The following is a 13,335-nucleotide window of genomic DNA, read 5'->3' as shown; positions in this document are numbered from 1 at the left end:
TTCATTCTGTCTCTTTGTTAATATGGTAGCTAAATGATATATATTTTTACAGGATAGTTTGTACATAAAAATTATAATAGTTGTGCGTAGTTTCAATTAGCATTAAATTGATTCGTCTTGTATTTTCTGGATCAAAAATAATGTAAAAATCTTGCATGCGTAAATATACAAAACTAAACTCTACTTTTTCTTATTGGTTTTTCCCTTATTATGACGTTTCTCTTCATACGCACTGTCAAAAAGCCTAAAAATAAAATTATTTTCTGTTTTGTTTTAATTACTTTTTTGCATATGATATACATAATTATTAAATCAAAAATTCTACAAATTTCGCTGCAAATTTTTGAAGATCAAAAGAAGTAACTGTTCATAATTTCTTGCTCTTTATTATAAAGTTTAAGTTTGTCGTTTTGCCAACAGGGCTTAGAAGAACAATTCTGGATAATATGTATAAAATATGAAGATAATCACAAAAATTTTACATTAATGACGATAAGAAAATGTGTATATATAATTTTGTAGAATTACATCTGATTTATTCGTTCTTAGAACTTATCCTTGGTGTAGAAAGCCAGAAAAATCCATTTCCCATGATTCCTTCAAACTATCCTAGAGACCGGACATTTTTTTTTCTTGATTATGAATAAGCAATCACATCACTCTATATTTGCATGTAACAAATTTGTCAATGGAAGGAGGAATTAAAAATTTGTTGGACAGATAAGTGGATTATTAATGATAAACACTAGTGAAATAGCTGTTTTTGTCATGCCAAAAGCTATGGTATATTCTCCGAGGCTCAGTTGCTTTAGCTAACAAACTACCTGAAATCGTGAAGTAAATAGTTTTGTTTTATGGTATATTTTTCATTAATAACTCGAAAACACAAAACCAAATTTTGTTATTATGTAGTTTTTTTTCTCTTCTCTTTTAAAAGTGCACAAATCAGTGATATGTAAATGTGTTAAAAGGCAAATATCTCTTTAGTAACTAATGCAAACATAATTATATCTAAAAATTACTACTTCACATGAATGATTTTTCCTCTTGTTCACCTTTTCGCAACAGATACCATAAATGACAATTACCCCTGATTAATATATTAAACTTTATAAAACAACCGTCCAGAAGAAAAATAGTTAAGATAACAAGAGAGATAATTAGAATCTAGCTTAATCTACGTAATATGTACAAAGCAGCTCATGCACGTCAATATTTTATTAGTTATAGCAAGTTTTAAAAATATACAAATCTTTCTTTTTTTTCATACATGTATATATGTTTTAATAGTATCAGGTTTTTTCCTAATACCAGATATTAAGCCTACAATTTGCAACTAAAATTTTAGAGTTACGTTTTCTTTTAAATAATTTAAATAATATACATATGTCTGCTGCACTTCTGTAGTGTAATTGATACATGTTTTTAAATATTCCTACGTGGTCTGTGAGTAATTGAAGCAAACCGCGTTTATATATATTTATATATCATATATATAGTATGAATATATATATATTAATATTAGCAAATTCTAATAAATCCTTAGGATTTATAAACTATAAAGTCTTTGCATTTTTTCTTTATATTATTAGGACAAACTGGCACAAGCTAATAAATGGTATTTATATTTATATATTAATCATCATGTGTGTATAAACCATAACTCACTACATCTCATTTACTTCTATATTAACATGCCAGTTCATGCACAAGATAAATCTAACAGAGCACCTTGGAAAATATTTAAACATTCTTACGACGTATTTTTTTTAATAAAACTCTTTTTTGTTTTCCTTTGCAGGATGGCAAGGACAAATGTTGAGCAACATAATGGAAGGGCCTTTCTGAGAAGAATATATTAATACACTACCAAACGAAGGCAAAACTTATAGACTAATAATATTTGGTGAAAACTTTTGTCTTCGAACATCATTTCGAAAGAGTAAACACATATTCATAATTGTATATGCCAAATATGTGTGTGTATGTATGTATGTATGTATTTATGTATGTGTGTGTGTATGCGTGTGTACCTAAACAAATGTATGTATGTATGTATGAATGTATGTGTGTATGTATTTGTATAGTATCTGATTGACAGAAGTATCAACACTTAAAACTCACAAAAAGTTTGTCAAATACATATGTAGAGTAAAATAAGAAACATACAACAAGATCTTTTCTTAAAAAAAGAATAAACCTTTTTTTAAGTTATACAGTACATAATTTATAACAGCAGGAATTTTATTATTTCACTATGTACATTTATTATTATTAATAATAATAATATATACAAATTAAATTTTAAAATTTGATATTATTGTTATGTATATATGTATATACATTTATGGACCGGCACTTGAACTAAAAACATATTCCAGCAAATGTATTAAAAATGTTGTTGCTGTATGTATTCCATATATATATATATATGTATATATATATTTATTTATTTTTGGCATACATACGAGCTTTCTAGCATCGGGAGAAAAAGGCAATTACACGTATTGATGTATATTTATTATTTCTTTGACATACTACTAAAAAAAATTATATTCATAACCTACTGACTTTACTGAAAAGTACTTGTCATTTTATTTGTATGTCTCCTCAAATGTATTTACTAGGAGTAGTAGAGATGATGGCTGAAATACATCAAAGTGTAAAAAATACTTCCAGTAAAATGGAAATGCTTTACACAGATGACTATGAAAAACATTTCATATAAAATTTTGCCAAAAAGCAAAAATGGACACGCACAGTAGCTCGACAACACTTAAATAATGTACAACTGATATTTATGTATGTACATAGCTGTTTCGTGTTTCGTATGCTGTGACTGAAATTCTGTGTATTGAGTGTTTAAGACATTCAAAATTGGTACCGAATACAAAAATCAAATAAAGTAATATTCAAGCCACATTTAATGCAAAGATACAAGATATTTTTTTTTTAAATTTAAACCAACAAGGATATTTACTCGCCGCACATCTAAATCGAAACCAAATGTATCATCCTATTAACAGTAGTAAGATATGAAAAACAAATGAAGATACTATCTTAGAAAGAGTTATACACACTTTCTATTTGACCTCAGTCATTCAGAAATATACACAATTGTAGGATATTGAAAAAAAATGCCTATGATTATTATTAGTAATATATGTTTTATTTTGAACCTACTATATAGCATATATTACATTCTTTCTCTATGAATAAACTGAGGCATCTCACTAGATTAGTAGTAAAACAATAAGCCACTTGTCAATATTTTACATGTGCAATATACATATTTTACGTCTCTTAATAACAAAAGTTACTGCTTAATTCTTTTTTTCTTTCAAAGAAGTTGACATTTTATTCAAGTTATTGTACTTTACGCATGCCTACTAGATAAGAATACTTACTATTTTTATTTTATATTGTAAAGAATTGATTTTCGTCTTTTTTCAGCTTTGTATGGGCAAAGTTCATATATTTATTTAGAAGATGTATATTTTTTTGGTTTTGATATTCTATTGCCTCTACTATTATCTAGTTAAAGTGATACATTGTACTTATGTCAATGTATGTACATATAATAACATTTATACATATATAAATATATATATATGTATACATGTGTTTTATGTATATACATATATATACATAAGTCACACGCTCAAATCATCATCCACACACACACATATATATATGTACATACACACACACACACACAGATAAAAAATTGAACTCCTCACGAGCATATATTGACCTAAGTTTTTTTTTTTATTGTGGTTAGTGTACCATTGAATCACAATGATTCTGAAATTTTAAGTTATATTTGGTTTCAAATTCGGCAAAGAAAAGTGTCTGTAATTTATACACTAAAAAATCCATATGAAACTAGTAAGACAATATAATTCACGAGAATAGAAAAAAAAAAACCTGGCACTTCTGAGAATGAATGTTTCGTTTTGAACAAGGTTGATGAAACCAAATATTTTAAGAATAATGATTTTTTTTTTTTCAAAATTTGAATATAAAACTATAGAAATTGGCGAAATCATACATTTAACATACATTAAAAGTAGAAAATTAGAAAGTTATGTCATTTTGGGTTCCAAATGAATGTGGTATATTACACAGTAGTTTCAACTGGACTACATATAATTCTGTTATTTCTGAAGTTCCACTGATGCAAGCGGTACTATATTGAATAATATTCGATATCTTTTGTTTATAAATGTTCATATATACATATACTTTTATTTATTTATCTTTATATATCATTCAGGTTTTTTTTTTCACATTAAAGAATTGATTGCTCTGGACCTTTCAAGGTGCGATTAAAAAAATCGCCAGTTACTTTTTTTCTTCAAAATTCCTCTTTTTAAGGTTTCCCCATTCTCTATACATATATATTATTTACTCTTTACATATACATGTATTTTTTTTTTCTATTTTTGTTGAGGCAACAATACAGTCAACGCATGAAAGACGCTGTAGCTCACAACCTAAGTGCTCTTTTCTCTCTTTTCTTATTGATAACAACTTTTTCCTTAAGGAAAGTCTAAAGGAATGTTTATAGCCAACAATAGCAGCTCGTTTTACCTATCGTTGAAATGTGACTTTCACGGAGCAACCATATTCAAGAATTCAGTCGAAAAGATATTCAAGTTTCAACTTCCATCTCTTCTAGAACGTTGAAATCTTGAATATTCTTTCAGGTTTCATTTTATTTTATTTACATTGAAGCTCCTTAAAAATACATTACAATTAATGAAAAGTGCTGCCACCTATTGATTATTTCTCATTCCTTTACATTTCCTTAAGTAACACATATCTTTATTACCCAATACTAGAATACTAGGTCGCCTAAAATTTTCTCTCTCTTAGCACATATTCTTAAAATAATCTGTCACTTTGCGTTCAGAATGGTTTATAGTAACTTTTGTTTTCTCAAGAAACGGCTATTAGGTATAGGTTCATGTGGCCACGTTTTGTTTTTCATCATACTGTTTGTTATTATTAAAATCGGAAGTGTACGTAACCTCTTCAACATTCACTCCTTATTTTCAATTTCTTTAGCACCTTGGCATGACTTAAACTCTCCGTTGCTTCATAAAAGACAGCTTTTATAATAATAATTATTATTATTTACTTATTATAAGGGGGGTTCATTGTTGGACTCTAATGACAAACGTCACTGAATAGTACAGAAGGGAACTTTCTGCTCTCGCTGTTCCTCTTCGACCTCCTCCTCTTCTTTGGCTACAGGCTCGCCTAGTGTCCCAGCGGGACACATTGATTGTCATCTCATCGCCAGGGTCGAGACCATTGGGGGCCGGATGGGCTTGTTGTCCAAAATCCTCTCTAATTCGTTCATCGTATTCGTGTTCAACTTAGGCACGAGCTGCAATGGACAGAACAAATTATAAATGTAGGATTTAACCTGTGCTGTGTTTGTTACTGAATTCTCTATGTCTTTGTGTGTGTGTGTGTGTCTGTTATTTGAGAATTTTTCAATTTTGAGCCCTCCATTCAATCCAACATCAAAAACTATCTGAGAAAGTGATTGAATTTTTCGCGTTACTCTTACCATTCCCGAGATATTGGCCAAAAACGTTCCGATTTCAGAAGATTAAGGAGCCATATTTCGGAAACTGAAAGTCATAGAGAGATCATATTAGTGTTGATCAATACCTGTGAAGGTAGTGAACATTTTGGTATCAAATAGGAACCAGTGGCCAATCGGCCAACTGGTGACAGTTCCTCAGATATTGGCTAAAAATGTTCGGATTTCGGGAGATTTAAGGAGCCATATCTCGGGAACCGTAAGTTATAGACAGATGATATTTTGCGAATTTTTTCAATTTTGAGTTCTTCATTTTGAGCATGTGTCTTCGTAAAAGAACACATTGCAGAACGTGTTAACAGAACTCTTAAACAAAATATGTGGAAAAAATTTAGTACTCAAGGAAATTATAAATGGACAGATATATTACAAGAATTGTATAATGAGTATAATAATAAAGTACATAGAACAATTGGTATAAAGCCTGTAGAAGTTAAAAATTATTCTCTTTTAAGTTTGCAATGCTGTTGGACCATTCTCAACTGGTTTTATATTTATTATTTATTTATTTTTGGCATAATGAGGGAAAAGAAAGTCAGAATTTAATAAGCTTAATTACAAGAATACGTTGCAAAAAGCAGCTAATTGGTTTTAAGAAACGGTTTGTGCTATGAAAAACCTCGTTTATCAAGGTGTATTTACAATGTATTTTGATATAATTCATTCATTAACCAGTTGAGAATGCTCCAAAAGCATTGCTCGAACGAACTTTTTTTAAAAAAATAATTTTTCTTATTAACTTTTATAGGCTTCATACCAATTGTTCTATGTACTTTGTTATTATACTTATTAAACAATTCTTGTAATGTATCTATCCATTTATAATTTCCTTGAGTACTAAATTTTTTCCACATGTTTTGTTTAAAAGTTCTGTTAAAACGTTCTACGATATGTTGTTTTACAAAGAAACATGCTCGAAATTGAAAAATTCGTAAAATATAATCTCTCCATGACTTCCGGGCCCCGAGATATGGCTCCTTAAATTTCCCGAAATCCGAATTTTTTTTGGCTAATATATAGGGAACGGTCGCCAGTTGGCCAATAGCCACCGGTTCCTATTTGATACCAAAATGTTCACTATCCTTTTAGGTATTGATCAACGACAATATGATCTCTCTATAACTTATGGTTCCCGAGATATGGCTCCTTAAATCTTCTGAAATCGGAACATTTTTTGGCCAATATCTCGAGAACAGTAAGTCATAGAAAGATGATATTGGTGTTGATCAATATCTAAGAGAATGGTAAACATTTTGATACCAATACTAATCGGTCGCCACTAACCAAATCAGTGGCCACCGGTTACTATTTTATACTGAAATGTCCACCATGCTCTCAGATATTGACCAACACCAATATCATCTTTCTATGACTTTCGGTTCCCGAAATATGGCTCCTTAAATCTCCCAAAATCGGAACTTTTTTGGCCAATATCTCGGAACGGAAGAGTGACGCGAAAAATCCCGTAACTTCTTTCAGATAGTTTTTGATGTTCTATCGAATGGAGGGCTCAATATTGAAACATTCGCAAATAACAGACACACACACACACACACACACACACACACATACACAGAAAGAGAGAGAGAGAGAGAAAGAGGGACATAGAAAATTCAGTAACGAACTTTGTAGATTCATGAAAATTACAATAATAAACAAGCTTAAAAATGGGAAATAAATATTTCTTTTTATAAACTAAGTATTTAAAAAACATTAAACATATAAAATTTGTAAAAAAGAGAAGTAAAAAAATTGTATTTCTTCAATTGTAAATGAAAAATGAAATCTATCAGTTTTACCCCTGATTATGCTCTGTATGCTGAAGAAAACAGATAATTGATGAAATGGAATAATCATGAAAAGAATTAATGGAATGAATGAAAATGGGGAGAAAACTCCGAGAAAATCCACCGGACACGATGTTGTCCACCACAAACCCACATGGTCCGGGATCTAAGGAAAGATCCTCCACACATCATATGCGTGTTCTGTATCTGAGCAAATTCTACAATAGTAGTTAATCTATCATATCACAAGCCAGTAATCGATTCGACTTATTCAGTATTGCCATCTGTACATCCATACATGCTACTTAGGCCTGTCCTACACTATAAGACAGATTCTAGGAAATATCTTAGGATTTTTCCTAGTCAAAATCTCAATGTGTATGGCATCAGATCACATGTCATTTCTTATGTTCTGAACGATCCTATGAGATTTTTCTTGTTTAGAGCACGCTCTATTTCGGAAAGAAAATTAGTAAGATTTCGATTTAAGCGACATCAGGTGAGAGAACGTGAAAACAAATTTGTTTTCTCCCCGCCAGCCTTATATGAGTGAAAGAGTAAAAATACTTGGCAAAATGAAGAGTAGTGCAGGGACTCGTGAAATATGTTTTGCTAATTTATCTTCTGATTTTTATGCTTTTTTTTAGAGGTTTGCAGTTTAACAATATAGGGCCTGGTATCAATATTTCCTAGGACTTATAGTGTATAGCAAGCCTTACTGTTTTGATTTGGTTATTTCTCAGAAATTTGAGTCGGTTTCCCCATTGTCAATTTCTAAAATACAGGGTGGCCCAAAAGTAGGTATACAGTACCGTACTGATGAGCTAATTGTATTTTAGATCATTTCTATTGTTGTCCATCGGGTAAACTTAATTTCCTTATTATTTGTTCTTAATGTGTTTTTACTTATATCTTAAGCTCGGGAGAGCCGAAGCAAATAAACCCACATACTAGAATGTTATACTTGATCAATGCAGGGGTGTATATCTACTTTTGGGTCACTCCATGTAATTATGAACAGAGCATTAGAGCAAAACTGCATTATACAAGACATTCTTTAATTTACCATAGAATTGTGAAAGCACTATCACATAACAGAAAAGAATGAAAACAATCAGCGATTTCGCTAAATACTTTATCAGAAAGAAATGGAAACGAGGAAAAATAAAGAAGAATCAAAGAACAAAAGTATAGATGTGATGTTTTCAGTTGGACACCGTATTTATGTTAAGAGATCATGTTGTCAGATTAAGAACAGAAAGAGCTAAATGAAGAAATATGAAACCAATTGAACAATTTGATCGGCAAAGTGTACAGGAGAGGGGAGAGAGATTATAAATTAAGAGAAAAATATATATAATTATGTATAAAATAATGGAAAAAGATAGAACAAAAATATCAAGAATTCTAAAATATAAAATAGTTTGGATTTTGGCTACACTATATTTAGGTCTCCAGATATAAAGCCTACAAAAAAAATTTGATTGAAATATATCTTTTGATCCATTAAAATATACTTTTACGAATTAATAAGAAAAATGGCCCATGATAATAATGATACAATAAAAAAAGAAATTTCGTACAAACTTTTTTTTTTGTAGGAAAATACGTATATTTTATATTCATATAGAAAAAATATTACTCAAGATTTATTTATATTTTAACGAAGGAGAAAAAGTCTTCTACTTAAGTTTCAACGAAATTGAAGATTACAAACTTTGTTTTATGTATAATATGCGAGGTTTGGATTACAGAATAAATAAACTTAATGTATTGGCACAGATGTATAACATATGGGCTCATTATCTGCAAATTTGCATACAGATAAAGAGAAAGCAACATACATGTGAAACAAAGAAAACCTAGAACAATATTTCATTTTTAACCCATCAAAGTGTTGATTTCTACCGTAAAAAAATGCATAGTTAAGAAAATGACAACTCAGTTTAAATTGCTTCTATAGTGCATGGAAGTTAACGATAATGTAATTCTAAATCATTAAATCAGTCAGGAGGCCATTGATCATAGACGCCAATGGTCACTGCGGCCACATCATAAGGAAATCAGACATATAATCTACATACACGATTATTTATAGCGTCCACTAATTCATATATGTGGCTCCAGTATCCGTTGGCGTCAGCACTAGTAGCTGCTGTGACCAGTAATTTGGACAACCAACTTTGAGCTTTCTGCGTAATATGAACGCTATGGCGTATGTCAGCTGTAACCGAACATAGAATCAGCTTGTATGACTGAATTTTCTTATACATTATCGTTAGCTTCCATACCCTGTAGAAGGTATTTCGTATTTAGGTATTTTACGCTCCAGGACCCAAGAAGATTTTGCGCTCATGCTCCTTACTTGTTTGTGTTTCTTATGTGTAACAAAAGCAACGCAAAAACTGACAAAATATTATATGTGTCTTTACAAATTCAACAATACCTAAAATTCCACTAGGAAAGTGATCTTCCTCTTGCTTTGATACTACCATATATAATAATCACATTTTCGAAATCCAGCTTCAGAGTCAGGACAATTTCTATTGCTAGTATATCCATAGGACTCATACGTTTTCGTGTTTACGGAAATTTGCCGCTCCTGGAAATTTGCTGTTTGAGCCCGAACAGCAGTAATCGTTAGCGTTTATGACTAGCGGCATACAAGTAGGTATTAGTGGCTATTATCACCAATTTTATGATGTAGCTTCTGTGTCATGTGGCTCTATGACCTAGAACCTTGTAAAATACTTTTGATGAAACTAAAAGACAGAACAGCAAAAAGATCGTCAAGTGATTTTCACTAGATTATTCACACACTGTAAAACCTGAAAATATGATTTATTTGAATGTAAGATTGTTTAAATTTCGTGATTATCTTACCTGGAGACTCTGGATGTTCTCATAAAGCTGTTCTACGGACGCTGCTCCTAGCAGCAGGCACTGGACACTCTCGTTTTTGAGGCACCAGGCAATAGCGAGCTGCGTAACCGTGCAGCCAAGTTTCTCAGCGACGCCGGAGATCTCTCGAAGCTTCTCCTGTTGTCTCCGCGTCTCTTCTGGCTGAAGCCTTTCTTTCAACCACTTATAACCCTGAAACATTCATATAATCAAAGATTCATATCACTTCTCTTCAAGTACAAGAACAGAAAGAAGGTTAACTGAAAAATAATTACTGCATTGCTGTTTGCTAAATTCGTTCATCGAAACAAATACATATTTAAAACTATACATATGAAACAGAACGAACTAGTACAACTACCTAAAAAACTAACAATAATAAAACAGTGTCTAATAAATACTGTAGTCGAAATAGTATATATATATTGTTATATTGAAACTATTATGGACTTTACATTCTTAAAGTAACACCGAAGTTTCAAACGGATATAAGTAATCTATTATCTAAACATAGAATTCAAACATGTACTATGATTTTTTATTGAAACAATGTTTGAATTCGTGATCACGTTGACCAAAAAGTAAACGCTTTAACACTGTATCTGTTGAGAATCCTTATATTGAAATCTATAGAAAATTTTGTTTCTTTTTAGTTCGGTATAGATAAGGCACTTTAGAAACCACAGTTTCAGTCTTCAAATATTGTCATTTGCTTATCCATCAAAGTAACCTGAATCTGGTTGTTTCGATACAAAGAAAATACAGCAGTTTCTTTGATTAAAAGATATTTGAAAATAATTGACTTACACAGAATTATATTTTTCATTATGGAGTTTTTATAATCGAAGTTCTTGATAGCGATCTGATTCTCCAGAGAAATTAGTTTATTTACTAAATTAGTTTTATTATTCTTTTAGATATATATACAAGGTGTTTCAAAACAACACCGACAACGTTTGGGAGGTGATTTCTGACACCAAGATAAGACAAAAAGTATAGACCAATCTCGGTGCACAAATGCTTCCTTTCGGAGTTATAGGCTGCCGAAAACATGAAAAAATCAACTTTAAAGGGCCATAGTCCCAAAACTATGCTTCTCACCATAATCGAGTCAAAACTCCACTTAGAAAATAGTATGTGCCCTATCTAAATATCCAAGTTTCACGATCCTGCAGTACTTCCGCAACAATTTTTATAGTGGTAGGTTTTGAGTACTTCAAATTATGTGCGCGTAGCCAAACTGCCTCTATAAAAATTGTTGCGGAAGTACCGCAGGATTCTGAAACACGGATATTTGGATAGAGCATATACTAGTTCCTAAATAAAGTCTTGACTCGACTACGGTAGGTCTCATAGTTTTGGAGTTATAGATCTTTAAAGTTGAGTTTTTTATGTTTTCGGCAGTCAATAACACCAAAAGGAAGCATTTGTGCACTCAGGTTAGTCTATACTTTTTGTCTCATCTTGGTGCCAGGAATCACCTCCCAAAGGTTGTCGGCGTTGTTTTGAAACACCCTGGATATATATATATATATAAGTATGGCAGATGGACAAACCATAATTAGAGCGAAGTAAGATGGTGGCAATTGGTTGTTGATATTTATAGTGAGTTACATACTTTACGTTTAATATTTTAATTGTTCAACTGTACAACAAATTCAAAGATGGTATGAGGATTTTTTTCACTTACAGAAGATGTATAGAAAGACGTAACAATTTGCTGTTCAATTTTACTCTGAAACAAATTGATCAGATGAAAGTTGAATCCTGGTCGGCTGAAATATCGTGTATGAAGATAAAAATTACCCAATATTACGGTGAGCAAATATTCTCTTGTTATAGAATTTGCGTAAAAATGGATCTTGAACATTTTACTTTCTATTAACGAGAGTTCCGTAATATTGAGCCTACAGAAGCTATACGAAACGTTTAATAATTTAAAGTCATTTCCCATAAATTCAGCTCCTTATCAGGAAATTCACAGTAGCAATGAAATCAAGAAAAGAGAAACCTATAGTTAAACATGTTGATAGAGTACCATACTCCACTAAAGTAACAACAGTTGTCATTTAAAAGCCTGACACTAAAAATAATACAAAGTTTACCATTTTTCTTTTGCTTGTTTTTCATAAGTGAAAGGAGATAAGGAAATACAAGTTACCACAACCATAGATAATGTTATTCTACAACAGAAAATATGAATCTCAAGAATATTCAGAGTTGCCATTCATAGAAATTACAGTGATTCCAGAATAACATTTTCTCCAAAATCTAAGTTAAGGCAGCGACTAAAAGAACGAACTCAACTGCATTTTGTTACGCATCGTGTTGTTTTGGTATCCTGTAAGCTACTTTTTTAAATAGTAGTTATATTTAGTTTGTAATAAACAAAATAGTTTTCACATACAGTTATTAAAATTAAATAATAATGTTATTTAAAAAGTAGTTCACAGGATATCAAGACAATATTATACGTAACCAAATGCAGTTGAGTTCGTTCTTCTACTCGCTTCTTAACTTAAATTTTGTAAGAAATGTTATTCGGGCAACACTGTAATTTCTACAGATGCAACACTGAAAATTCTTCAGATTCATATTTTCTGGTGTAGAATAACATTATCTATGATTGTGGCAAGTTGCATTTCATTATCTCCTTTCACTTATGAAAAACAAGCAAAAGAGAAATGGGAAATTTTGTATTATTTTTAGTATGCCAGGCTCTAAATGCTTTACTTACCATTTGAATCATACGGTATGATTAAGCTGTTAACTACATTACTCGATTATTACGTATGAATATGTAGGGTTATGTTGTATTTAGGTTTGTTCTTTGTGCTTAATGGAAGGGTTTGAGTTTGATGTGTTTTTTTTCAGTCTGTCTTCGTAGATTTTGCAGCCTCGAAGAAAGAAAGAAAAGAAAAAATCTGACATGTTCAGACTATTTTCCTGGTACATACGATATTTCTTGTTTTGAATCAGAACAACGTTCCTTGTATGACTATCGTATTTTGTTACCTATTGTTATACGGT

At 31.0% G+C, this 13,335-nt stretch overlaps 1 protein-coding gene and 1 long non-coding RNA gene across 11 annotated transcripts in view; one reads left to right on the top strand and one right to left on the bottom strand.

Annotated features, from left to right (window-relative positions):
* Window positions 1-2,909, top strand: part of LOC145668842 (uncharacterized) — a 45,542-nt gene extending 42,633 nt beyond the window's left edge. For both annotated transcript variants that reach the window (XR_014128108.1, XR_014128109.1), the window contains exon 2: window positions 1,802-2,909. This is a non-coding gene — a long non-coding RNA (uncharacterized LOC145668842). The remainder of the gene's footprint in view (window positions 1-1,801) is intronic.
* The window catches only part of Hk (potassium voltage-gated channel subfamily A regulatory beta subunit hyperkinetic), a 708,165-nt gene continuing 697,210 nt past the window's right edge, over window positions 2,381-13,335 (bottom strand). For all 9 annotated transcript variants that reach the window (XM_081737032.1, XM_081737033.1, XM_081737039.1 and 6 more), the window contains 2 exons: window positions 10,288-10,497; window positions 2,381-5,395 (listed from right to left, as the gene is read on the bottom strand). In XM_081737032.1, coding sequence (XP_081593158.1) covers window positions 5,294-5,395; window positions 10,288-10,497 — 312 coding nt within the window. In that variant the 3' untranslated portion in view covers window positions 2,381-5,293. The remainder of the gene's footprint in view (window positions 5,396-10,287; window positions 10,498-13,335) is intronic.

The sequence above is a fragment of the Thermobia domestica genome, chromosome 13 (genome assembly GCF_964235325.1).
Source record: "Thermobia domestica chromosome 13, izTheDome1.hap1.1, whole genome shotgun sequence".
In the NCBI taxonomy this organism is placed as follows: Eukaryota; Metazoa; Arthropoda; class Insecta; order Zygentoma; family Lepismatidae; genus Thermobia; species Thermobia domestica.
This window is presented reverse-complemented; position numbering and strand designations above follow the sequence as displayed.